General features: G+C 42.8%; 1 protein-coding gene across 2 annotated transcripts in view; it reads right to left on the bottom strand.

Moving 5' to 3' along the window:
* Positions 1 to 27,845, bottom strand: part of Nell1 (neural EGFL like 1) — an 841,294-nt gene that overhangs the window by 389,912 nt on the left and 423,537 nt on the right. For both annotated transcript variants that reach the window (XM_057756047.1, XM_057756048.1), the window contains exon 13: positions 26,025 to 26,150. In XM_057756047.1, coding sequence (XP_057612030.1) covers positions 26,025 to 26,150 — 126 coding nt within the window. The remainder of the gene's footprint in view (positions 1 to 26,024; positions 26,151 to 27,845) is intronic.

Raw genomic sequence — 27,845 nt, 5'->3', positions numbered from 1 at the left:
ATCCTGTTGACCCTTCGTGCTCACCACAGCAGCTTAGTGGGTAAACACTCTCTTACAAACAATCACCTCTGACCTTGTCATTTTGTCTGTGTCACTGTGCCCTACGTGAGGAGGAGGAGGAGGAGGAAGAGGGGGGGAAGGGTTCAGCTTCTAGACCATATCACAGAACTCTAACAGCAAGGCAATGTGACTCCAACAACAAAGAGGAGACAGAACTAGAAATCTCCAGTTCAGAACCACCCACCTCTGCCCCAATCTAGAAGCTGCCCTCTACCAAAGCCTGCAGATAGAGCAGGGAAAGTAGCAATCTTGCCTGAAGCCAGGGAAATGGAAATCACTTACTCTTGTCTCATGTTAACTGGATTCTGGAAAAGCCAGGAAGATTAAGCTGTTTTGAAGACCTTAAGTCAGAGCTGGGGACTCAGGTAGATAAACTGAGAAATATTTATCTGCCATCCCAGGCGCTACTCAACAGAGAGGATGCCTACAGCAGCTGGAATGGGTATCGGGTGAGCCAACCCTTTGGTATGCTGTGGATAGTTCATTGCTGCTCAACTCATTTTTCCTGAGAGGAATAAAAGCTCCCTCCTAACAGAAGACTTGACTCTCCTTGCTGGTAAAACTCGGAAGGAGTGGAAAATGAAGACAGGACTGGTATTTGTTACACAAATGCATGCGTTACAACACATTTGACCTTTGAGCCATGGCTCTATTAAGGAGTGGTGGGAGAGACAAAGAAATGAAAAGCAGAAAGGGGAGCCCAGGAAATGGCAACACCATCGTCTCTGATTGCTACATGCTTGAAGTCTGCCCTCTGCTCGGAGCTACCGCTGCCGCCTTAATCACCTCCCTCACCGTTCTCCCTGGATTTATCAGCCTCAAGCACTAGCAACCATTTATCTTCACAGATTCCTTATTTAAAATTCAGAGAAGCATCATTTATCTCCACTCTATTTCTGTGCAGTAGGGAGGGACTAGCTTTTATTTTCTGGGGCTCAGAAGGGTTAACTGGCTCACCCAAGGTTATACAATGAGACTGAAGGATAAAATACGGACACAAAATAACAATCCATAGGAAGTAGAAAGGGTTCCCCACCAAACCCTGAAGCTCAGAGAAGAAAGAGAAAATCCACCGGGATGAAGGGAAGCTGCTTACGTCTGTCTGTCCTGAAGGGATAGTTAGTCGAATATCAAGAGCTCCACGTTTTCTACCGAGGGCTTCCTTTATGGGTTATTTCTTTAGAGCTCTGAGATCTCAAATTTGATTTTCAAGACCAGTTAGTTGAGTAAAGCAAGATTTTTTTTTCTCTACAAGTATCTTGAATACAATTCATGCATATATGGTAAAAGATGAAATAAAATTGAGCCTCTGGTTTCTCCGATGATAAAATTGACTGCTTTTTATCCACGGAAATGAAATATTCCAAAGCAGCTCATTTCTGCTCTCTTCAAATAGAGGTAGACTCCTTCGAGAGGGCTGAAAAGTAGTCAGCCATGTATTTTCCCCGACCTAACAACGAGAAGAATTCTTACATCTCCTCCTGTGTGGCGATCCAGCTTTAAATCCCACTTTGGCCATTACTGACCCACGTAAACCCTACAGCAAGCTCACATCTCTGGGTGATGGAGGAAGGTCATTGGTTAATTAATAAAGAAACTGCTTGGCCCTCATAGGTTAGAATTTAGATGGGTGGAGTAAACAGAACAGAATACTGGGAGGAAGAGGAAGTGAGCTCAGACGCGATGCCGCTCTTCCCCAGGGCAGACGCGATGAAGCTCTGATCCAGGATGGACGTAGGCTAGAATTTTCCCGGTAAGTGCACCTTGGGGTGCTACACAGATTATTAGAAATGGGCTAAATTAATACATGAGAATTAGCCAAGAAGAGGCTAGATATGATGGGCCAAGCAGTGTTTAAAAGAATACAGTTTGTGTGTTGTTATTTCCGGGTGTAAGCTAGCCAGGAGGCCGGGAGCTGGGTGGCAGGAACGCAGCCCGCAGCTCCTACAACATCTGGGCCTCAGTTTTACATTCATAGAACAAAGGAAACAGAGTTAGCCGGCCACTAATCTCCTTATGAACTAACAGTCTCCAGTGCAATGCTCACATCACTATAAGAGAAATCTTTCAGTGCAGAACAGGCAACATGTGAATGATCTGAACCAAAACAGTCCTCATTTCTCTTTGTACACATCCTGCACAGGCGGTACGCTGAGCCCATTTCAGCAAGCGAGAGCTGTATGAGGCGAGGCAGCCAGCTTAGGGTAGATATCGAGGGCGCATTCTCGGCACTGTGGCTGAAGTCTGATCTAAAGCGGGTAACCGTCAATGGGGAGGACTATCAGAAAATGCAGCCAACTCTTTTGGGGTTGGCATAAGGACAGAAGTAATATGTGTGTGCATGCATATGAATATGTGTATTTGTGTATGCCCATGCACACGTATGATATTCAGGGGCCGGAGGAGAACATGGGGTCTTCTTCTATGGCTCTCTGTCTTATCCCCTAATAGAGACCTTTCACTGAGCCTGGAGCTTCCTGGCTTTTGGCTATGTTGGCTACCCAATAGGCTTTGAGATCCTCCGTCTCTGTCCACCCTCCTTGGCACTGGAGTCCCAAGCACGGGTGACCATTCCTAGCTTTTATGTAGGTGCTTAGGATAGGAAGCCCATCCCCATGCTTGTATATGATGTTTCATTACCCATTGAGCCATCTTCCCCATCTCCCATTTAGTAACTGTCACTGCTGTTAAGCTCCAATGTGTTCTAAGTACTTCACCTATGAACTCAGTGAATTCTCAGTCTGTTTTCCCACATCACCATGCAGAGTTCGAAAAGCTAATCTCTGTATTTCATTTCCTTAGGCAGATCAAATGGGCTTTTAGAGGCACGTGTCCTTGTCTGTTGTGGAGGGTCTTATTGTTGTTGCTTCACTCTTTGTTTTACCTATGACAAATATCCTGATTGTCATTAGGATACCTATGCACTGAACCCATGTTCTCTGGGTAATACTAAAGTCAGCTCAGGTTCATGGGGTCCAGTTTCTCAGAGACTATCTTCTCTGTCTCTTCAGCTGTCAGGGGGCGGGAATGCATCCATAGGTACTCATGTTGAAAATGAATTAAGTTCCCTGGTTTTCATGACAGAAGTCAAAATAATTTTTAAAAGATCCATGTAGAGCAAAGGGCTCAGGTCCCTAGGGATCTTGCTGCACTGTGGAGGTAAAGCCAAATGTCCAAGCTGGTGTCTGTGTGACATACCTAGTCTTCATTAGAGGAAGGAACGGAGGAAACTCAAGCATTTACTGGGGTGGCTCCTGCTGCCAGGTGTTGAATCTGAGTGTTCCTACATGACCACCCCAAGAGAAACGCACTACAAGCAGGAGGGACCCCGCACCTGCCACACTCTCAACAGAAGCCATCGCTTCCTAATTTAGATTCACAGCACTATGCGGAATGCCACTGTTTGGAGACACTTTCCAAATCTGCTGATCATTCATCAATAAAGCAAGAGAACTCAAAGCAAGATTTCAAGTTTCTTAGCTAGACATCTCAAGTGCCAATTCGCCCATCAAAGCCTTCAGGTCTCCTTTGATTTTACACATTTTACCTACAAAGTAGAGGATAGACATTGTTTCCAAGAAGAAATTTTTTACAGCAGTCTCTGTACCCAAAACAATGTTTAGGTCAAAACAAATCATATATTTGGTTTCCGCTTTGTACTGATGTGTCTCTGGGTGATAGATGACCTGCCTCTGGTTCCGCTCTGGCAGAAGGATGCATAATCTCTTTACAAACACACAGGCCATCACCATGGGAATCAACATGAGGTCATAAATACATCATTAGGAGCACCGCTGTGTCTCTTAGGCGGTAATGACAGCACTTCACATTACAAACCTTCGTGTCACTTAGGAAACATTAACTCCGCAGTCCCTTGGTGCCAGGAGAGGAGAAGGGCACTTGATAGCAACTTTGAAGATCTGGAGGCTGAGAGAGAAATTATGTTATTTCCCCCAAAGTTCCAAGGGAGTAGATATTAGCATCCTCCACTGCTAGAGCTTGCAATACCAGATGTGTCACTTCATGATACTACCGGCTTTGCCCCACACCTTCGCAAAGCAGGCAACAGTGTTTCAAACCTTCCTCCAGGGGAAGTGCTGGCATTTGCTTGGGGCAGACCTGGTCTTCCTGGTTCTAAGATAAAGCAGAGCCATGTGCTGGACAAAATGCTGTGGAGAAGAGACAAACGCACTACAGGCATGGCTTTCCCGACAGGCCCTTCTCTCTGGTTCGATCCCCTGAAACTCCCTCCAGAACCTAGAAGGAAAGACTTCCACGGTCCTTCACAGAGGCGGCTCCTCTACCTGTGGCCCACCTGCCACCATGATACCTGTCAGGGCTTAAACACCCTTCCTCCCCCTTCCCATCCAGCCTTCAAGTTTTCTTCTGAGAAGTCAGCTCAAAGAGGCCCCAATAGCTTTCACCTGACCTGACTGCCTGCCTGCATCAGCTTTCTCTCCAATTCTTCCCAATCCTTTAATGGCCAAAGCCTTCAACTCTACCTCCAGCCCAGCTTCTATCACAGTCTCTCTTTTAAAATCCTGTTATTGGAAGCCATGATGCTTCTGCTCTCGGGGACACTGCCAACAGCTCTTCTTGCCAAACTGAATGGGATTTTTATGGCTTTGCCTCCTGAGCTGCCATACAGTCCACAGCAACACTGCCAAGCATCAAGCTTTTTGCCTTTTATTTCTGGATAAACTCTTAATTTTATTGCCACTTTCTCTGTCGCGTTGAGCTGTTTGCTGGTCCTGACATGGGTGTCTCCTGACTCAGCCCTGTCTCTCTGTTAAATATCTCACTCCCACACTTAGTCCAGTCCCCCATTTCCCTCTACACAGATTCTTAAAGGGGCAGGAGGTCTCCACTGCCTTCATTCATCCCCAGGTCTTTGCCTAGGACCAATCAGATGGAGGCAAAATTTACAACATTAATTGAGCAATATAATTTCCAGGCCCAGTTAGCATGTCTACAGAGGAGTCCAGCCAATTTGCATCTTCTCTCTGCATCCACACTAGTAAAAGATGGCCTTTGGGTCCCCAAAGGTAAATTGATGATATCATTTGGACTTGAAGAAATCATCTACACTTAAATTTATGATTAAATTGAAAGTGTGCCCAGTAGCTTTGGTACAGAAAATGAACGCAAACCCAAATGATAATGTCCTTCCTCAAGTTACTCAGAGCCACAGGGGACACTTCTCCCCTTGTATTAATGTTGTGCTTTGAGACAGTCCAGCAGTTTCAGGTGCTGCAGACTTGTCACCAAAGTCCTTATGGGGAGAGTCATTGCCTGTGGGGGCCTGAAGAATCCAGAAACACCCACAGGCCCTGCCCTACTCTCAACACCTCTGGAAATATAGAAAAATATATATGAATATCACCCTAGTCCTGGTCAGTAGTGACGGCCATGGAGTTTTATCACTTGAAGAGAAAAGGGTGAAAGTGGAGGTCCACTATGTTAACCAGACTGAGCCCTAAAGAAAGCATTACATTCTATTGTTAGAACAGGAAGGGGCAGCAGAAGAGGAGAGGGCACTGTTAGGAAAAGGAACAGCAAGATGGGGTGAACAGGACAAAAGGATAAAAGGACAGAGGGTGAATATTGTTGAAATACATAATAAACTTGAACCATATGTCATTAAAAAGTCTACCATATTGTTCATGAATATACAGTAGTGAAAAAATAAATATGAAGTTTCAAAACAAAGACCTCTAACACATACTCAGAAAAAACAAAAGTCAGTGCTCAAATATTTTATTCCAAACCCATGGAACCCTATAAAGTTTCCAAGATAGGGGCTGGAGAGATGTCTCAGTGACTAAGAGTACTTCCCATGCAATCATGAGGAACTGATTTCAGATATGAACCTCCAGCATGGCCACAAGTATCCCTGTAAAGCCAGCCCTGTGGGGGACTTCCTGGCTACCAGCCTAGCTCCAAGCTAGTGAGAGATACCGTCTCAGAAGAATAAAGTTGAGGATGATAAAGCAGGACCCAAGAGAGCCTCCTCTGACCTCCATGAGTGCACATGGGTGTCCACCTACACACCTACATACACATGCGATTATCCATGTGCCCCTCCCTCTCTCAGCACACACATACACAAAGTGTACAACGTAGTCAAGAAGAAGAAAGAGAACTCTATTATTCATTGAGTTACTGATGCGCTGTGATATTTTGAAATGGCAGCACACATTTCACATGTCACATCGTCACTTCAGGTTCTATATTTGTTTGCTCACAGAACTCCCAAGCCGTGCCACAATATAGGCACATTTATTACCGTCATTCTTATTTTTCCAATGAAGAAATGGGCTCAGGCCAGTTAAAGTGTCTTGAGGCAGGTAACATGGCTGTGAAACAAAGACACGAAATCTGGTCTTTCTGAACCCAAACCCTCGGCTCAGCTCTGCTTCACACAGCTGCAATCGCTTGGTAGCTCTGGTCCTGTCAACAGAATGCCTCCACTGCTCTCTGGATATTTCCATTGGACCAGACAACTCCACACCTCTGCCTCAGGTCTTCACAGCTGAACCCTCGCTGGATATGACATGTCAGCCTTAAAATGGACAATCAGTATTGCACCAAAGAGAGCAGAAATCAACATTGCACCAAAGAAAACAGAAATAACATTTTCTTTCTACCACTCAAGGAAGCTACAAAGATTGATCACCTGATCCACACTCTCCCAGAATCAAGGCACTCTCTGCATTTCGTAGAGAGCAATAGCAGTGATCATGTGCTTTCTTTTTTTTTTTTTTATAAAGAGGAACTGTGATGCTGTGGCCAACATTAAGTTAGAAGTGAATGCAGGAGTTTTAGCAGAAATATACAGGTGAACATATTGTCTACATACCAATGCTAGGCACTAGGTCTTCCACATAAATTATTTTATCCCATCCTTAAGACCACCCTATGATGCAGACACCAATTATATGTACACTATACATGAAAAGATCACACTTTGAGTTAATTAAAAAATATATACAAACTCATTGAGCTACTCAACCTGGCCCTGCTGGTGCCAAGATTCTGCTCAGGTCTGCGATATTCATAGATTTAGACTTTGCATCTCAAAGCATTTCTATACAATAGCCTACTATGGTCTGCAAATACTCCTCTCCAACGGTGTGTAAACTTGAGCTAGGCTGTCACTTCTACCTAGGCCAGCTCCAGTCAGGATGTCTGAGTGAGGCACAAAGATAGTTGATGCCTCTACAGAGTGTCCCACTTGAGAGGGAGACCCTACCCTCTGACCATCATATTCTCAGTACAAAGAAGGATCTGGAACACAGTTGGCACTCAGAGAATATGATTATCAGAACTGTCAAAATTAGGGATCTGAAATCAAAGGAGCTGAAGATGTACAGATGGATCTCAAGGGTACTCCATCCTTTGAAGGACTCTCTTCCCTGCAGAAGATGAAAGGCAGGGATATTTAAGACAGTGTGTCTAAACAGTACTTGAGCCTTTCTTTCTTCCTCAAGTTTAGGCTCCACCCAGTTTCACCACCCAAACAAAAGGCCATGCCACAGTGCCCAAGCTATTCAAAGACGCTTCCCTAGCCCTCCGGTTAGAGGAGCTGCCTCCTCTCTGGTCTTGGTCATTCACAACACTTAGACTTCAGGAACTTTAGCATGGATGAACTCTCCACAGACCAAAGAATAAAAGAATTTCAGTATTTTGTACAAAGCAACGCCAATCTGAGCCTGTATGACAGACCTTCCAGGACTGACGACACTTCTTCTACAGTCTCCAGTGTTTTCCAACCTCTCCCTACACAGACCAAGCTTGACAACTGGCACCAGAGTCACCATATCATCTGCAGGTACATGGCCCCTCTGGCCCTGTGGGGCAGTAAAGGAAACGAACAGCAAAGATGATGCTAACACGTGCTTAACACAACACATAAACGAGCAGCAAGGATGATGCTAACACATGCTTAACACAACATGTAAACAAACAGCAAGGATGATGCTAACACATGCTTAACACAATACATAAGTGAACAGCAAGGATGATGCTAACACATGCTTAACACAACACGTAAACAAACAGCAAGGATGATGCTAACACATGCTCACGAGCATCAATTCTCACCAGGACAGTGTTCCTGCTGGCCTGAGTCTCCAGTACTCCATCACAGAAACCAACTCCTCAAGTTACGAAAGAGGATCCCTTATCATTTGTGTGACAAGTGCCTGTCATCATTATAGCCTGAGCCAATAAACTCATGAAATATTAAGGATAGGACGATGGTCTGGGGTTCCTCTTAAATACCTCCTTATAAGTTATACATAAGAGACTGAAAAAAATGTTTAGAATAAAGTTGTATAAAACAAAACTTAATGCCCAAAATGATTATGAATGCATAATAATATACTTAAGTCAAAATACAAAAGGACACATGTTTCTCATTAGCACCACCATTGTGGATGAAGCGGTCAAAACGACAACTTAATGAGGTGTGTTTCCTGCGACTTCTGAAAGTTCATTGATAATTTAATATTCTCCAACAGGGGATGGAACTGAAGCCTTGAAGCTGAAATCACTCATTTGATGCTGTGGAGTGAGTGAGCTAGTCTGGACCACAGTAGGTCTTGTGAGCTAGGCCAGATCCTTTCTTCTCTACCCCATTGGCTCGGGGACCACCCGGGATTCACCACACCTCTTGTATACTACTCTCACTTCTGTTGCTGTCATCCAGCCCGGAAAAAGGAGCCTAGGAATGATGGAGGTGAGTCTTGTATTAATCTGTTGCTTTCATTGGTTAATTAATAAAGAAACTGCCTAGGCCCACTTGATAGACCAGCCCTTAGGTGGGTGGAGTAAACAGAACAGAATGCTGGGAGAAAGAAGCCGAGTCAGTGAGTCGCCATGATTCTCCCACTCCAGACAGATGCAGGTTAAGATCTTTCCTGGTAAGCAAGCTCGTGGTACTACACAGAATATTAGAAATGGGTTAGATCAATATGTAAGAGCTAGCCAATAAGAGGCTGGAACTAATGGGCCAGGCAGTGATTAAAAGAATACAGTTTCCGTGTAATTATTTCGGGGCATAAGCTAGACATGCTAGCCATGCGGGCGGCTGGGTGCCGGGGACGTAGCCCGCCGCTTCATATTACAACATAGGAAAGAATGGGTTTATCCAGCAAACCATCACAGGTTACGGTCTCTGTGTGTGGAGAAGATCAGGCAGGAACTTAGAGCAACACATCCATAGTCAAGAACAGAGAGAGAATAAATGCCTGCATCCTTGCTTGCTTGGTGTTTTTCTCTATATACAGTTTAGGATCCTCTGCCCATGGAATGGTGCCAGCCACAATGGGCTGAGTCTTCCTATATCAATTAACTCTCAAGATGGTCCGTCATGAACATGCCCACAGAGAAGCCGTATCTAGGTAAAGCCTCATTAAGACTCTTCCCGTGTGATTTTAGGTTGTGTTCAATTCCCAATTTGTGTTAACCCCCACAACTGGTACCCCCAATTATCTGCTTAATATATGTAACAGTACATTGCTTCTACATGAAGGATCCAAATAATTATACTGAAGCTTATTTCTGAATTTGCTTCTATATTATATGCATATGTTATGATACTTCCCTTCTATAGAGAGGATTTTCAGAAGTGACGAAATGACACCACATTACATAAGCACATCCTAGCTGCACATGAGAAGACTCTTGTATAAAGCTTCATGGTGTCCCACCTCCGCTGTCAGTCAAAGCTGGGTCCCAGATGCTCAAGGTCAAGCCCTTGGCCATCTACCTGGTTTCCAAAGCAACACAATGTCTTGATCTCTGTTGTTCTCTCCTTCTGAGCCTAGATGAACAACCCCACCACCACCACCACCATGCCCAGCAACCTGAGACCTGTTGCTAAGCACCCATAGGAACCTGCAGTGACCTTTCCATGAATTTCATAAACATAGCCCTAACTTCCTTTCTAGCTACAAAAACAAAGTCAATTGATTGCAAAGCCCCAGAGGACACACTGCCACCCAACAAATATGAAAAGCTGAACTTGCAATACCCTGAAGGTGTCTAAGGACCAATCTCCTAATGTATTTGTCTGCTTCGTTAACAAATCAGAGCTATAGCCTTCTTTCCTTTCCTGAATTATTTATCAAAAGCAAAGAAAATGGAAAATGATAGACGTAAAAATAAAGAGGGAAGGGGGAGCAGGGGTCTTTTAGTTGCCTGGTTGCTTAGAGATTTCCTGGCCTGGACTCGGGACCTGCCACAGTTGCCCTGTAAGATTAAATGTGAGGGTCTTGTTATCAGTAATAGGACTTTGGCATTGAATTTCCTACATGCTGGGTGTGAAATACCCCTTCCTGAACTCCATTCCTCTTCTAAAGGGATATTGTCTGGTAATGGCGAGGGCCACTGGAGCCTTGCTTTCTATTAAGAAGAAAAACACAGTAGTGCCCCATTTACCCAGTGGCTGGCTTCTGTCATCAGCAAGCCCAGGGAAGACAGACTGACCCAGAATCTGTCACTCTCCCAGGCCTCAGATCTCACTTGATTTAGTCCTTCAGAGAGAGAGTGAGGAGAGAGAGAGAGAGAGAGAGAGAGAGAGAGAGAGAGAGAGAGAGAGAGAGAGCCAGAGTCATCTGTGGGCTACAGAGGGACCAATTGCAGTTTATTGATTTAACAGTTCCCGTACTTAATCCTGAGTCTCCGAGGAGATGACTATTTGAAATTCTCTTCTATAAACTTGAAGAATTAAATTAAATTAAAAGCCATTTCACAAAGGTGAAATGACTAGTGTGAGACAGACCAGATTCAGATATGAGGACTCTACTCCTGGGACATATGCATTTTCCACAGGGCAGCACACAGAGTGTCATTCCCAATGGAGCACACAGTGTGCCATTTCCACAGTGCAGCACATAGTGTGCCATTTCCACCCATGTAGCACACAGTGTGCCTTTTCCACTGTGTAGCACACAGTGTGCCTTTTCCACCGTGCAGCACACAGTGTGTGATTTCCAGAGGCCAACAGCATTCCATACAACAAAGGAGTCAGCTCCTTCCCTTCTCCTAGGTATCATCAGTGAGATATTTCTATGCCATTCCAAGTAACATGGCACAACCGTGCGTCCTACACTGGTCTCCCTCCCTCAGCATATCCTTCGCATGGTGCATATCCTCTTCTGGCCCAGAATGCTCAGTGTCTCATGGTTTGCCGCTCCCAGCCAGAGCAAGCACAACTCAAAGCAATAATTTATCTCCTTCATTCACTGCCATATCCCTGACATGCATAATTGCACCTGATAGAACATTCTCAATCTATATTTAATAGATGCACAAACAAAGCCAAGAATCAGTAAGTTGCAATATGAATCAGAAAAGAAGTTGATGATCAATGTGTGATAGAGACACAAGGAAAGTCACGCTAAGTCTGGTTTCTAGACAGGAAGAAATCTTGCCCTGGAGACATTTTTACTCTAATTTTTACAGTGCCAATGCCCACTCAACAGAATTCACCATTTTCACCATTTTCTCAAGTATCGTTCTGTGGTATCACGCTTATTCATGTTGTCTACCGGCATATGGCCATGTGGACATTTTACTTCCTGCCTCTGATGTGATTGCTCTGGCTACTTCACAGGACTAGAATCACAGAGCTTGCCTGTCAGTGGCTGGCTTACTCCACGCAGTCTAGTGTGCTAGAGTGTCATCCTTGCCATAGTGTGTTCCTGAATTCCCTGTCAAGGGAACAGCCTTGCTGCACCTGTGCTGCATTTTGCTTGTCTGGTTGTCTTCTGGTGAGCCCCTGATATATGCACGTGGCGTCTCTCATGTGGTCAATACTGGCGAAAAAGAATGTCTTCAAGACACTATTTTTGATTGTTGGGGTACAACCAATGTAGACTTGCCATCTCAGATAGTTCTATTTTTAATTTTGGGGGACTGTCTGTACATACATATGTACAAAGGCAAGTTCACCAACTCATGTACGTACCCGCAGATTACACAGATTTTAGATATTTAATGTGTTACTCTTCTTTACAGGGGATACACCAGGCAGGCGCTCATTCCTTCTGTCTGTCATGGACGTGTAAAGCGTGTGTATCCCCTGCACTGCTGTGACTCGCTCTCCATCCATATGGAGTGGAACAAAGATAGTCATAACAGGAGGGGAAAGGAGACCCGTAGATGTCCCATGGAACCAAAGGAAGACAGAGAGGAAAGATGTCAGTCCTTCTTAGGTATGGTGAAAGCTGAGATGATGCAGCCATCATGAGGGAAAACATTTTCAACCATAAATACTTGTGATCTGACAGGAACTTGGCCAGTTTAGAAAATGCTTGGGGAATAAGTTAGGCTTAAAAAATAGTCACCAGCGGTAATAATGTGATTTTTTTTTCTGTATAGAGAATCATGAATCCTTTAAAATATTCAGAATGTTAGCATCTATGCTAGTGGTTTAGCTGTGGATTTTTTCATTTTTTTATTAGTTTCCCTCTTACTACTGTGTTCGCACATTACTGTCATGGCAGAGAAAAGCCTTTTGTGACTTGACTGATTTCTACTTTCTGTACTCCATCTGTATGTTCTAAGTCCCACTAGGGACAGTCTCCAAGAAAACAACCCCTCATCCTGATGTCCAACTTCCAGCAAGCCTTTCATCCATCTTTGGAAATCAATTTGTCCCATGGTTGCCCTTAAGGACTAACTAGATGCTACCCTGAAAAAGCTTGTAGCTACCAAAGGTGCTCAGAGTTCAAGGGGCTTCCTTTCTGGGGAAGAAATAAATGTCTAAACAAAATATTTTTTTCAATGTTTTCTCCATAATGACCTAGAAATTGGGGCTCAAGAACACAAGACTTTGCTTTAAATTAAGGGATGCATTCTGTGTCGCTACAAAGGTTGTCCTCAAGACCGGTTCACACTGGTCCTCTTCTTAACCCATCCTCCTGAAGCAGCTCACTGCAGGCGAGAGGGGATGTGGAAAGCACACCCATCGTTTCAGTTGAACGTCTGACCACCTGACCGCTTGAACTGCCTCTATCGTGTTCAGACCTTAAAACCCGACTTCCCTCAGGGTGACCAGCTGTGGCAATGAGTCCTCTAGGAGCAGGCCCAAGACGCCAAGCTTACAACTTTGACCCTCGTCCTAGGAACGGCCACTGCCCTCAAAGACGATGAAGATCTGGGTCACATTAGTGTTTTCACAACTCTAGGGAGTATTCTTCCAAGAACCCTGCAAATGCTCCCTGCAAGATTCTAGAACGAAGCAGAGTCTGTTTTCCTGAAGTCAGTTCCGGTTGAGGCTGATGGTGCTGAAGTTGGGGGCAGGAACCAAGGCCTGTTTCCTCCAGTGCCTTCGGCTCCTTTCACTTTTCCATTTTAAAAGTTTATTTTTTGCTGGGCGGTGGTGGTGCGCGCCTTTAATCCCAGCACTCGGGAGGCAGAGGCAGGTGGATCTCTGTGAGTTCGAGGCCAGCCTGGTCTACAAGACCTAGTTCCGGGACAGGCTCCAAAGCCACAGAGAAACCCTGTCTCGAAAAACCAAAACCAAAATAAATAAAAATAAGTTTTTTTTTTTTTTTTCTGGGGTGTGGTACATGTGTGTGTATATACATATGGAAGCCAGAAGGGAGTGTTGGATCCCCTGGGGTTGGAGATACAGGTCTTGTGAGCCTGTTGTAGATGCCGGAAACTGACCTCAGGTCCTTTGTTAGAGCAGCGAGTTCTTTTAGTGGCTGAATCATCTCTCCAGCCCATGGACTTTTCATCTTTGTGTAAGTCATCTCCAGAATCCACTGCAGATTAGCAAACAGAAACACACCTATTTCTAAAGCCCCTGCACTCCAGTCTTTCTCCTTGCTCTCACCTAAACTCCCAGCTAATGCCCCAGCAGCTCAGACAGCCCGAGGGAGGAACGGAGGCACACGCTCTCTCCCTCAGAGTAATTGCCTTCTTCCCCCTGCTATCCGTGTTCTCTGGCATTTATCGCCCGTATCTCACACTTTAGCAGTCAGTTATATGCCCTATAAAGTTATTCTCCTTAAATGTAAATTTTATGTCTCCCAAAGAGACCATAACCTCCTAGGGGTCAGGAACCAAATCTTACAGAATCACAGAATTAGAAAAGTAATAGTTTGTAAAATTCTCTTTAAAATAGAGACAGAGAGAGACTAAACTCTTTTCAGAAGAAACCTAATTTGTAATTCCAACCTCTCTGACTAAAACTTTAATCTCTCAAGGTCCAAAAAAGAAAAGAAAAATTATATATTGCCTTGGCACAATTTATCAGTGAACAACTGGTAGGAGCTACATGAAGCTGTTTCCTGATTGTGATTTAAAGGCCACTTCACCAAGGAAACCCTCTAGGTCTTTTGTGCCTTCCTCAGTATCTCTCTTTGTCCTAACCCTGGTGCAGAAAAACCTGGGCAAACCTTCTTGTTAGGAAACTATGCCAGAATAACTTGTATCTACAAAGCGGTAGGACCTGATGTCAGGTGTTGGGTAGCTAAGGATGAAGGCAGCATCTGTAATGAGTTAGATGTTTGCTGCATTCTGGATTCCTGTGGGAGGCGAGGCCTCTGGGAGGCTATTCCATCACCAGGGCCCTTTACAAAGCATCTTCACCCCTCACTCTGTGTGAAGAGCAGGTGAAGAATCCATCCTCTCTAGGCATAAAATCTGCAGTCGCTTTTGATGTGGGAGTCCCCTCTGTGTGCTATAATTACCATTAATGAATAAAGAAACTGCTTTGGCCTATTGATAGAGCAGAACTTAGGTAGGCGGGGGAAAATGAAATTGAATGCTGGGATGAAGAAGGGCGGAGTCAAGAGGGACACCATGGATCCGCAGTCAGAGGCAGACATGTTGAATGTTACCTGGTGAACCACTGCCACGTGGCAATACACAGATTAATAGAAATGGGTTAAATTAATATGAGTTAGCCAGTAAGAAGCTAGAGCTAATGAGCCAAGCAGTGATTTAATTAATACAGTTTCTGTGTGGTTATTTTGGTTCTGGATGGCCGGAACAAACAAGCAGACTCCTTCCTACTACAGATTGGCACCCACCGTATGACTGAAGACAGAAGGAATGAACTTTCCAACCTGTGGGTTGTGACCCCGCTGGGGATGGTACAGTCCTTCCACAGGACTCGAATATTAAATATCCTGCATATTAGATATTTATAGTTCATAACAGCATCAGAACAACAGTTATAAAGCAGCAGTGAAATAATTTCATGGCTGGGGGTTACCACAACATGAAGAACTATGTTAAAAGGTTGTAGCATTAGGAAGGTTGAGAACCACTGCACTATCGAGTTTAAAACACTCATTTTTAAAAAAAAAAAAAAGCTAATGAGATCATCATTGAGAGACTTGTCTGGGCAAACACTCAATGTCATCTTTGTCTTTTTGTTTTCTAATGTTTTCTGATATTATAGTCTTTAAAAAATTTTAAATGTGTATTTATTTATTTATTATGTATACAATATATTGTCTGTATGTATTCCTGCAGGCCAGAAGATGGCACCAGACCTCATTACAGATGGTTGTGAGTCACCATGTGGTTGCCAGGAATTGAACTCAGGACCTTTGGAAGAGCAGGCAATGCTCTTAACCTCTGAGCCATCTCTCCAGCCTCCATCTTCAAAAATTTTAAAAAATATATGGAGAAATGAAGAGACTTTATATTCCTGTATGTAAAAAAGTTTTTTTCATATTATAATAAACATTTATTTGCTAAGTCATCTTACTGACTCAAAATCAAACAGTTTACTTCAGCAACAAAAAGAACAGTTTCAATCAATCTCCCCCATCAAAATCCTGCTCCATTACTGAAGTCCAAAGCCCATAAATTACATCACTAAAGGGGTTGAGGGAAACACTAAACTTCCACAGGAAGATTGCATAAACTTGCCAACAGTTAAGTACAAATTAGACAGTATTCAAAGACCATACTCAAAAGTACAACCCAGTCCAAAAACTACCTGAAAAAACTAAATTTAATAGAAAATTTATACTTAATAAATCTCAGAAAATTATTAAGTATGTAACAATACCAGTAGGCAAGTTACCAGAATGGGTGTAAAAGTTTTTAAAAGCCATTTAGCTCTGTTTTAAAAACAAACAATCTTCAGTGGAATCTTCAGAATTTTCTAGCATCTTGAATATCCCTGTTTTTTTCTTTAATTGGTCTTGAGGCCTTCATTTGATCTATGAGATCACTTTGATCTAATAACAATTCTAGGTCTTCATCACTAATGGCCTTCTCTCTTGATCCTTTTACCTCCCTTTCATAATCTCTAGATTTTAATAGCTCCATTAATTCTTTAGGATCTAAGAAATTCTTAGATTGACTTAACACAGATTGACCACCTTTGAAATGATTTTTATGGATGATAAGCTTCTCCAGTTTTCTTTTAGCAGCTGCTCTTCCCACAATTTTCTGATTTTAAAAAGATGTAAAAAGGAAGAGAAAATGTCAGCCAATCATTCGCTCTAATTTCCTACTTATGTTACCAACATTCCCAACTGTGTTTGTATCCATGCGCACGCCTGAGTGTGTACAACTGCAACTTATACTTGTTATTTCAATTATAAAGTAATATTCCTGCCTTTCATCTCATCACCCTACGTCATGTGAATCTTCTATTGAAAGGGGCCCCATAAATGTTAATTATATATTACATCCTATAATATGTAAAAATATGTATAACATGTAAACTAAACAAATCTCTACTACCACATACCTGCAGCGTCTCCAATCTTTTCTTCCCTCGTAAACAATTAATGAAATGAGTGGCCACAAGAAAACTTTATGTAAGTAGCTGTGACAGGTCACCTCTCAGAGATGAGCTGCTATGAGTAAGTTGCTTCTGATACGCTCATCAGGTGACCCACAAGAAAGGTTGCAGCAATGTATGAAAATGCCTATTTTTGATCTTATGTAGAAATATATAATACCTCCTATATGTCCATCTACAGATAGTCACACATCATTTCATGAACATTGCTATTTTCATTATTTCAAACTCCAGAAATGTATTCAAAGTTTGAATATACTCTAATACATATTGTCAGTTGCCTACACAATTTTGGATCTACACACACACACACACACACACACACACACACACATGAACATACAGAAGCACATATGCACATTCTCTCTCTCTCTCTCTCTCTCTCTCTCTCTCTCTCTCTCTCTCTCCCACACACAGAGAGAGAGAGAGAGACACACACATACTTGCTACCCACACACAAATTTTTTTCTTCCCTGACAACATAACCTACAATGTTGATAGGGATCTGACAAGTATACATAAGAAGCTGTTCCTTTCCCTAGGCTCAGAGAGGATAAATATTCTATTCAAAGAACCTCTCTTCACCTCTTCAAGACACAGCTCATGAATGGGCACAACAAACTACTTTTAGTCAGTAGGGTGCTGCAATAAATCTATGGGAGTGGTGCTTCAGATGAAGACATTCTGAGTCCCAAGAAATGACCGGAAGGAAGGAATTGGACATTCCTTTAAGAGCTTGAGATGTGGTTGAGCTTGGAAAGGTTTTGATAACTTTAAAACTATAAGAAGAACATGATCGAGTTCCAAACTATCATGATGGAAAAACAGTAAAAATCTAGAAGAATTAGTATGCTTAAGATGAAATGCAGCAGTTGGATTTGCTGAGAAGCCATGTCTCTGTGTGGGAAGCAAAGACCTGTACTTTGAGATCTGTATTTTGTTTACAGCCATCTGAAGTTCACAAGTAAGATATTCACCTTTGCAGGCAAGTTCCGGACCTAGGACATTAGCCTAGTGAGACCTGCTGGCACCAGGCTTTTAGAAAACATTAGCATTTTCCTTTGTTAGTGAACAATCACAGACCCTCAGTATTTACTTATCAGCTAGGGACATCTCCAGGCCTAAATTCCAACAACCTGACACATCTCCCCTCCCCCTTGCCCGTTTGCTATATAACAGCTTCTGAGGATGTAAAAAAACAGCGGTTTTATCAGAAATACTGTCTTGTCGGCATTTCTCGTGTCTCTTGTACCCTCCATCCCTCTCCCCTAGGTTTATCAGGGACCACCGTTCGCATCCTCCTGGCTGGGATGGGTATCTCTGGGTTATGAGCCATATGAGAAAGTTTACCTCACAAGGCAGTTGAGCCACATGCTGTTGTTCTGATTGTATTTTGCTTTTGATTTATTCAGTTATAATCACATGAACTCTCTCTTTCTCACACACACCATGGTAACAGCGTCCTTCCAATTGTTTGACAACGAAATGTGGATACTGATGAAGAGGTAGATAATTTAATGTCTTTCAAATTCTCATAGTATAACAAATCATGGTACTAGAGAGAATTTACCTACTCGATGGGATAGGGAGTGAACATTTTCAGTGAACCTGGATGGAAAAGATACTCCATTACATGTTATAAAATGTTTAAGAAAAACCTTGTATCTGACTCCATCTCTCTATCTGTCCCTCTATCTCTCTCTTGGCGTGCACACACGCACGCACACAGACACAGACACACACACACACACGAGCACACACAGGCGCACGCACACTTATCTTTAGGATGGAAATAAAGAACGTAAGATAGGAAGCTGGGTTGTTAGAGAGAAACACCTACTCACTGCATGACCCAGATGCAGATGTGGTAGGTCTGTAACCCAGCCTATACAATTTTTAAGTGCTTGGGCACCCTTAATCAAACCCCTTTATGAGAAGCTTAATTGTCATCCTGAAAGAACAACTCCAACAAAAGCACGCGCAGAAAAATTCACCAGCCATTATGATGAATTTGGGTCAAGGGCAACATAGTACTTAATAGGTTTGTGCACAAACGCCCCAGGGGTGAGCTCCATCATTTGTCCTGGTTGCTCCACAGTGGCCCACGTGATTCAGCTCCTTCACGACACAGACTGGGAAGAAAAAGAACTCCACTTAAAGCAACAAAGAAGCCCAACAGTGGCCACGTCCTTCAGAATGACTTCCATCATAAAAGTTCAAACTAAACATTCTCTTATGGCCTCCCCAACATGCATTTTCCAAACTGAATTCATCTCAGCATGATATTAACACTGAATTTTCCAGTATTACCTATGTAGATGTAATAAAATAACCAAAGTTACTAGACTTTGCAATAATTTTTTGCCCACACAATCCCTCTTAAGAGAGACTATAATATACTTTGCTTCTTTTTTTGACTTTGCCTTTGTTCACTTGTGATATGAGATGTCCTGGCCAAAGGTGGATAAGTAATGCAGGTGCATAATAATAAATAATAAAAGTAGACAATAAAGATGTATAATTTCTTCAATTCCCCTTGAGTGGTTCTGAGACCCAAGGCTTCTGTGGCAATGTTCTGGTCATTGTGGGCACTCAATACTTCTCTTGGGTTGTGTCACCTCTATAGGACTCCAAATACCCAAGGTGCTGGCACAGAATACTCAATCTACACAAGTAACATAGAAGTCATTGTGGAGATACCCAGCTTGTCCTACCAGGGCATCCATGGCCCAGCTCAAGATTCTGAGTGTTTCTCACTTAGGGGGACATTGCATAGCCCTTCTTTCCTGGGTCTTACCCATTTCAAAGAAAGTACGGTCTTGAAAGGCAGGGCCTTTCTCTCAGAACAGTTTGAGTTTCTGCTTTCACTACCCTCCCAAGTGCTTGTCTGCCACCACCATTTCAAGGTAATTCTTTTTTCAAGTATGATGTAGAAAATAATTATCTAGTCTTACTTTTTTCTCCACACATGTCAACTTCCTCTGTTCTCTGCGGAAGCAGTGACCCCCAACCTTGACGGCACACATGGATATTTCAGCAAAAGTGCAAAGGTCCCTTGACAACCTCAACCACAAAGAAAGACAAATTGCACAGGGCACAATTAACTATCTCCCTAAAACGTTTCAGGCTGGTCTACCTGAGCTGAAGCTTGGCAATCTCTATCCTAACCGGTTATGACTGGAATATGACTTTGGTAGAGTCACATTCCTTCTTTGGGAAGGAGGAGTGGTGAGCAATAGAGTCCCCTTATCTGTTTCTATGGAGGAAAGAAAACAAGAGGCAAATATCAAGCCAACAAATTAAAACAAACAGCAAATATCTTTTCAAAATCATCAGACCTTCTAAGTGGGTTTTAGATACCCAAAAATGTAAGCCTTGGTGAGACTTTTCTTAGTCAATATTTGATAAATTATTCCTTATGCCTGTAATAAACATATTCTATTCTCTACAGTTTGCATGGAAATTCCAGTTTTACAGATTTTCTAATTCTTTAAAACTCTCATACATGTTTGCAATACATTTATGCTATATCCATCTCCCTTCTGCTCCTCCCAAAGTCCTTCCCATTTACTTCACGTCCTCTTCTTATTTTGGATAACGTGTTGAGTCTATTTTATAGACTGTTTTTAGACTAAAGTATGTCTATAGGCTTCCGACTCATTTCATCACTACAATTCCATCACATCTTCTTAAATCAAAAACACAAGTAATTACTCCAATAACTTGCCCCCATGCTGACAGACAGCTCACAATACAAATTGCACGCCTTCTGAAGCAAGCACATCCGTATCCTCGACAGCTATGGATAATTCACAGTGTTATCCTATCCAGCTGCGGAATGTTCTCTCCGCTTCACCCGGCCCATGATTCTATGTGGGAAAATACCAACACCTTATATTTGGAAACCCAGTGTATATCATCAACCTTGTCTGAGACATATTCTAGAAAACTGTCCTAAAATTCCTACTGTTCCTCACAAGGCATTTAAGGGCTTGCCAAACCTTGCTTCATTATAAGGTGCTTAATTCTAACTGTTAATTTAATAGATTTTGATATCAGTCTTTAAGCTTCATCAGAATATTTCAAACATGCGCTTCTTTCAAGAGTTCTTCCACACCAGTATTAGAAAACAAAAATCTTTTCAGTGAGGTAATAAAAATCACATGGGGTGTTTGCTATCTCACTTTCTCTCTTTATGTCCTATCCTCATTGGACGTTTCTGGCATAAACACGAATGTTTGCCCAGTCCTCTCAAGCACCTGTCCTACCGCCACGTGCTTCTGCTGTAAATCACAAGAATCTCTTTAAAGCTCCCTGCGTCTCTAGTGATAACATCTCAGCAACCAGCCAAAGCATGTGGAGTTTAGCTGGGGAAAAATGAAAGTCAGAAGCCAACAAATCCATCTGTTGACCATTTCAAAAATGGAGGGAGAACTCAGGAAAGAAAAGTCTCTCCCTGACACACCAAGCTAAATACCCCGATATCCACCCCCAGCCTTTCAAGATTCATAAAGGGGCCACTAAGGAACTGCAGACGGGAGAGAAAACACTCCAGACTGACACAACTTTCAAGGCAAATACCTCTTCCTGTGTCAAAAGCCAAATGTGTTACAGTTCATTCTTCAAACGCGCCAGAAAAAAAAATTGCTGAGACTTATGTAGAATACACAGTGTTAGACAGCCTTGAGTCTCCAGGAGTAAAGATTGAGCTACACTTTGAAGATGGAGATCGCTTGTCACAATGTGAAACTCTGAGTGTGTTGTCGCCCGATAGGTAGGTAGATAGGTAGGTGTTAGCCTCTACCTCCCAAGTGCTGAGACTAGCAATGTGCTGCCCTAAACCTGGTTTTGCATAGTGCTTGCAACAGGGACCCAGGTTCTATGCATGTCAGGGGAGCTCTCTACTAACAGAGACCCAAATGCTTGGGACAGGGCCCCAGGTTCTATTCATGTCAGAGGTGCGCTGTACTAACAGAGACCCAGGCCCATGTTTCTTTCAAATCTCAACAGAAAAAAAAATGAATAAAAGCAAATGGACTCTGTTTTGTATGTGTTTCCTGTTTGACTTCTCTTCTTCAGGACCAGCATGGCATCTCCCTGTTCCAGGTGCCCGCTTCTGAGAGGACTGTTAGCAGAAGCTATTCTGGGCAGGTGGTATAGGGCCCTTCTGTTATATTTGTTAAGGAGTAAAGACCAAAGAGCGTTAAACATCCAAGAGTCATTACTCCCTCCTAGCTGCTGAAGATAGGCTGGTTTGACAAATGGAGTATTCTGGTGGTAAATAAATAAAGAGATTTCTCAATGTGAAGTTGATCCCCCATTAGCCATGAACTCTGTATGTTCATGGACCATTTCCCCTAATCTAGGTGACTATATTTCCTAACTCACGGCAGACAGTGATTGCATATTGACTTTGTCAGGTAATGAATGCATGAATCAACCAATCAGTTGAACAAATCACCAAATCTGTTGTATATACTTTAGACTCTCTAACGATTGGCTGCATGAAATTTTTCAGTATGTCTACTGATGTCCCCATTCAATCTTAACTAAATGCCTAAGGAGCGATGTCTGAGTCATGCATGGAATACACAGAAAAAAAAAGATAAACAGATATGGTTTTTAACACACTAGAAAACCAACAGTGAAGAGCAACAGTAGGTAACTGACCCAGGATGGAGACTATAGTGATCTTTGGAATCAGGACTGTCAATAACAAAATTGGTATGCAAACTCCTAGGATAACAACAGATGCATTTAAGCCCGGCAATTTCTCCTGTAAATTCTCATCTGGAAATGAGATGTGTGTGTGTGTGTGTGCGCGCGCGCGCACGCATATCTATGGCAGAAATCTACCACATATCTTGTTTGTTACATCAGCCAGTCACTACTAAGGAAAGAAGTCTGCCTTGTCAATAAGTGAACGTCAAATATTGGGTGGAGTCAGGTTCCATCTTGAGGAATAAAGACTATATTTACCCTCTTGCAAGGGAGCTCCCAGTGTTCAGAGGACTTGGTTTACTATGAAAGTATTTGTCAGAGGCCCCTGAATTAGACTAGAGAAGAAATAAGAACCAAAAGGTTGTCTCTTGGCTCTCCCCTCCCACCTAAGCATCCCATTACAACATCCTAAGTAATCTAGCCACCCTATGTGAACACGCCAGTTAATTCCAGTAGCTCCCTCTGGCTTGCAAAAATAAGAATAATTAGTGCTCTTTCTTGAAAATCAAGGGCCCTTTTCTAATGACCGTCTGCTGGAGCCTCCCTCATATTATATAATGCAATAAACTTAATCTCGAGGATGTGTTTTATTTTGCAGTTCTGAATCTTGAATGCAGGGCCTCACAAGCTAGGCAAGCCCTCTGCTGCTGATCTGCAGCCTATACCCTACTTGCTTTCTGAACCATCTTCCCAATTACTGCATCAACTGCTGTAGTAGAACGACTTAGAGAGAGTCTCTGGAGCCAGGAGCAACTGTGTGGAGAATCAAGTACCAGTCAGTTAGTCAGTTTACAGCACCCATTATCAGGATTACCAAATATATCTGATTCTCTACCAGAGGACACCACAGGGCTAAACTCCCGCTTCCCTTTGTCGCCAGAAGTTTCAGTTCCAGCTCATCTGTGAGCTGAGATCAGTATTACTTCCTGAAGGGCATTTCATAGCTCCAGGGAACACCCCTTCTCCCCATTCTCTTTCCTCCAGTTTTCGTCACAGTGACTATCCCATTGATTTGAACCCCGAAGCGATGCTAAGCAGAGCTCTCTTGTTGATCACCAACGGATAAACAGGAGTGTGGGGTGAGGGTGACATTGTGAAATTTCTTGTGCTTAGGCCTATCTGTTACAGCACAATATCCGCTCCTGGCTGGTCGAAGTGCCGCAGTAACGATTTTCACATACATTAGACTTACTAATCTTCATGAATTGTGAGATGTGAGCAAGATTTTACAGCTGAGGGTTTCTGAAGTGGGAAGGTCATCCATGGTCTATTACTTTAATATGTTCATTCATTCAGCAAGTACTGGCTGAACACCACTGTCCTTGTTGGGCAATGTTGTACGTGGTCAAGATAGAGGGGAAAGCAAAAAACAAATAAATAAATAATGGCACTGGGTTTTTGATCCTACTGCACGTACTGGCTTTGTAGGAGCCTAGGCAGTTTGGATGCTCACCTTACTAGACCGGGATGGAGGTGGGTGGTCCTTGGACTTCCCACAGGGAAGGGAACCCTGATTGTTCTTTGGGCTGCTGAGAGAGAGAGAGAGACTTGATCGGGGGAGGGGGAGGGAAATGGGAGGCGGTGGCGGGGAGGAGGCAGAAATCTTTAATAAATAAATAAATAAATTTAAAAAAATAAATAAAAAATAAAGGTGGGGTAGCGAGAACATAAAGCTGGGGGATAGGAAGGTGGGGTAGAATCTAAATTCTGGAAGAATATGGGTGGGAAATAAATATGAACAAAATATATTGTGTGAAATTCTCAAAAAAAAAATAAATAAACATTTATATGAGAAACATACTCAGCATGATGCTCTCATGCTCAGGGGACTGAATTCAGGTGTTATGATCGGGGAAAAGCACAGGATTTACATTGCTCAGCGGAAGCCTCATTTCTAAGCTGAGATTTCAACAAGACCGAGCTCCCTGCACAGACCCAAGATGAAGATATTCCCAAGAACATCCAAGAGGAGATGACAGCTCACAGAGAAACAAGCTCATTGGCAGAGAAGACAAGATGAAGGTAAACACCCTCTAATGGTGGGAGGAGAGTGTTGCGTAATTAAGTTAGAGGCAGAAAAAATAAAATCACCATCCTATGTTAAAATATAAAGATCAGATTGTATTTTCTGTGTACTAAGATATACTAGAGAGTTCTGGGTACATTTGTAAAGTTTCAGTTCATAAAAATATGCTCCAGTGACCTGGGGAGATGGCTCAGCGGTCAAGAGTGCTTGCTGCTCTTCCAGAGGACCAGAGTTTGCTTCTTAGCACTCAGGACAATCAGCTCACAAACACGTTTAACTCCAGCTCCAAGGTGCGGCAATGGGAGGTCCAATGTTCCTTCTGGCCCTCACACACACACACACCCACACACACACACACACACAAATGGCTTCTAGTGGAATAGTAGAGAAAGGCAATTCCACACGCATGGTATAGCCACATAAGGAAGTGAACAGACCTGGGACAGGGGACAGTGTGTGTGTTAAGACTGAGTCAACAAGACTTGAGAGGAGACGGAAAGTACAGGTACAATCAGCCCTTACTCCCAGGGAGGAAAAGGAATCCGGTACAGCCCTCAGATGCTTATCTGTAAAAACTGAGCAGATGAAACAGTTGTTGACAGCTTTTAAAACACGGAAGAGATGCAAGGACAGGAAGAGCTTTGCTGTACAAATATTAGGAGAACCTGACTCGGATGACAGATGGGATGTGTGATTCAGAAACTCGGGAGAAAGATTGGAGCTGGGAGTAGAACCTCAAAGACGCTGTGCTCAAGATCATAAAGTTGATGAAGGTGTATACATGTACCATCAATATGGAAACATACATGTACACACACATGCATATATGCACAAAGAAATACAACAGAACTAAGTACATGACAAGTAGATGCCTCTCACACAGAAGCAGGTCCCCTGACCACGGAACTGCAGGCTGCCCAGTGTTTAGGAGAGAAAGAAGAGATGAAAAACTGACAATAAGTAAGCATTCACCAAATATTACTGAACTGGCTCCCAATGCCCAATCTCTGACCACTAAATGCACCTACCCCTCTTCTCAATCTAATGATTATCTTTCCTGACATTTTCCTATATGCAGAAAAATAAACATTTCATTATGACGGCAAGAGAATAGTATGACACTTCCTATTTTTAGAACTACTATCTCTTGGTCCCTCAGTGTTACCATAGGCAACTGGACTTCAGTGTCAATGCACACACCCATTGATGAATGTTCACACACGCAGGCACAAATACTGGCTGTGGAAATCAATTATGCAGATAAAATTGCCTTCATTATTATTCTTTCTCAAAAGATGATATTGAACTAAGGTAGGGGGAGATGCTGTAGGCAAATTGTAGGACTCTATGCCTAAGGACATAACGGGAGGACACAAGGATGGCACAGAGCAAGAGTGACTTAGCAAAGCAGCCGCTGGTCTTCACGCTCACCCGTACAAGAGAAGTCATCCACGCGGATGTATCCTGGGATGCAATCACAGCGATATAATCCCGGCAGGTTGACACACACCGTGTTGGCATGACAGTAGTGCATCTTAGCTGCACACTCGTCGATATCTAAAAAAGAAGAAACACAGTTAGGGTGAGTGGAGCAATCAGGTCAGAGTATCATGACCCTGTAAGGAAACTGTGAAAGGCGAATGCCCACTGATGTCAGCAGGAAAAGCAAGATGCATTCAATTCAAACACTTAGGTGCAAAATTAGCTGGTGCCCTGGACCCCATTCTGGGTTATAAGTGTTCTGGAAAAAATGCATGGTGAGGTACCATAGCTGAGAACCCAAGAAGGGGGAAGACGAAATCAATTGTTGATTTCTTACCATGTAAGAAACTCTATTTAAGTGCATCAAATTAAGGAGCTCTGTATCCACCAAACTGAGTCCTATTAATATGTATTGGGAATCCACAGGACATGGTGTGGCTCTCAACAGAGGGATCAAGGAACCAGTCCCTCTCTGCTTATGTATCTTACAGAGGTCTGTTACCAAATGATGCTGCAGCCATTTCCTCCACACTACACCCTAGATTGAAGACAGCAGCTGCTCTTGGATGTGAACTCAACGTTTCCACCCTCTGACAGTGGGGTTGTGCACCAGGTGGTAGGATAACGGGATGACTCAACAGAAGACCATATTGTCTTTGGGATGGAGGTCGCAATGTCACCTGCTGTCTATCATAGTTCCCAATGAAGATTAAAATACCTTACAACTGCAAACACAGAGTCCGTCTTTCTAAAGGTGTTTTCAAACATTGGATTATGCTCATTTTGTTTGAACTATTGCTACATAATTGTTTATGGGGTTGTAAAAACAGCACAGGAATCCAAGACAGAAAATATGAAGTCTAGTTTGGAGCCTGATAGTTACTAACGGAGACTTGCATTTGGCACTCTGAACCTTTATGACCTCCTCAGCTTGCCTATGAGCAGCTCTGACCCTAATGCTTTGTTTCACCCAAGGTATTGACTAACTTGATTCAAATGTAACTCCATGATTGAAGTATATGCATCACCTCTATCTTAAAGTCTAGAAAACTGAAGTTCAGAGAAGTTAAATTATCTGTCTGAGTCACTGCACTTAACGTGCTACACATAGGATTTGAACTCGTACGTGTCTTATTAGCTATGATGTCAGCTGAAAGGACCTTCAAGTTGAAAAAAGTCAAATTCAGTTTTTTTCAATAAGATAATTATTGGCATCCTAATATCTTAATTTATAGAAAACAGAAAAATATGGCTATACTGAGTCACTAGAAAACTCATTTATCTGTTTATTTTTTAGAAAGAAAAGTAGCTTGATTTATTTCCCAATAAAACACAGTGGAATAACATTAGACTCTCTTTTCAGTCCTAAAGGGCTGTCAAGCTATAAATAAGAATTATTGTTGGGTAATTGAGGTCTTGGGAGGACAGGCACAGTTAACAAGACTCCCATAACCTTGGTATGAGAACAAAGTACCAAAACTTAATGAAAGAGTGCAAGCAGTCAACCACTTCCTGTGCGCCTGTCTGTGTCTCCAGGGATGCTCGGGGAACCTCACTTACAGCAGGAATCTTAACAGCGGAAAGGAATCGTGGCACCAGCTCCGCACCTCTTTCATGCCTGTGTGGGCAACTAGAACTCAGAGAGAGAGCTAACACTGTTTTGAAGGTGTCCTAGCTGTGGTGAAACTCTATAACCAAAGCAACTTGGGGAGGGAAGAACTTATTTGGCTTACACTTCCACATTACATCACCATCAAAGGATGTCAGGAC

The sequence above is a fragment of the Chionomys nivalis genome, chromosome 23 (assembly GCF_950005125.1).
Source record: "Chionomys nivalis chromosome 23, mChiNiv1.1, whole genome shotgun sequence".
In the NCBI taxonomy this organism is placed as follows: domain Eukaryota; kingdom Metazoa; phylum Chordata; class Mammalia; order Rodentia; family Cricetidae; genus Chionomys; species Chionomys nivalis.
Note: the sequence above shows the minus strand (reverse complement) of the source record. Positions and strands in the feature narration are given on the sequence as shown.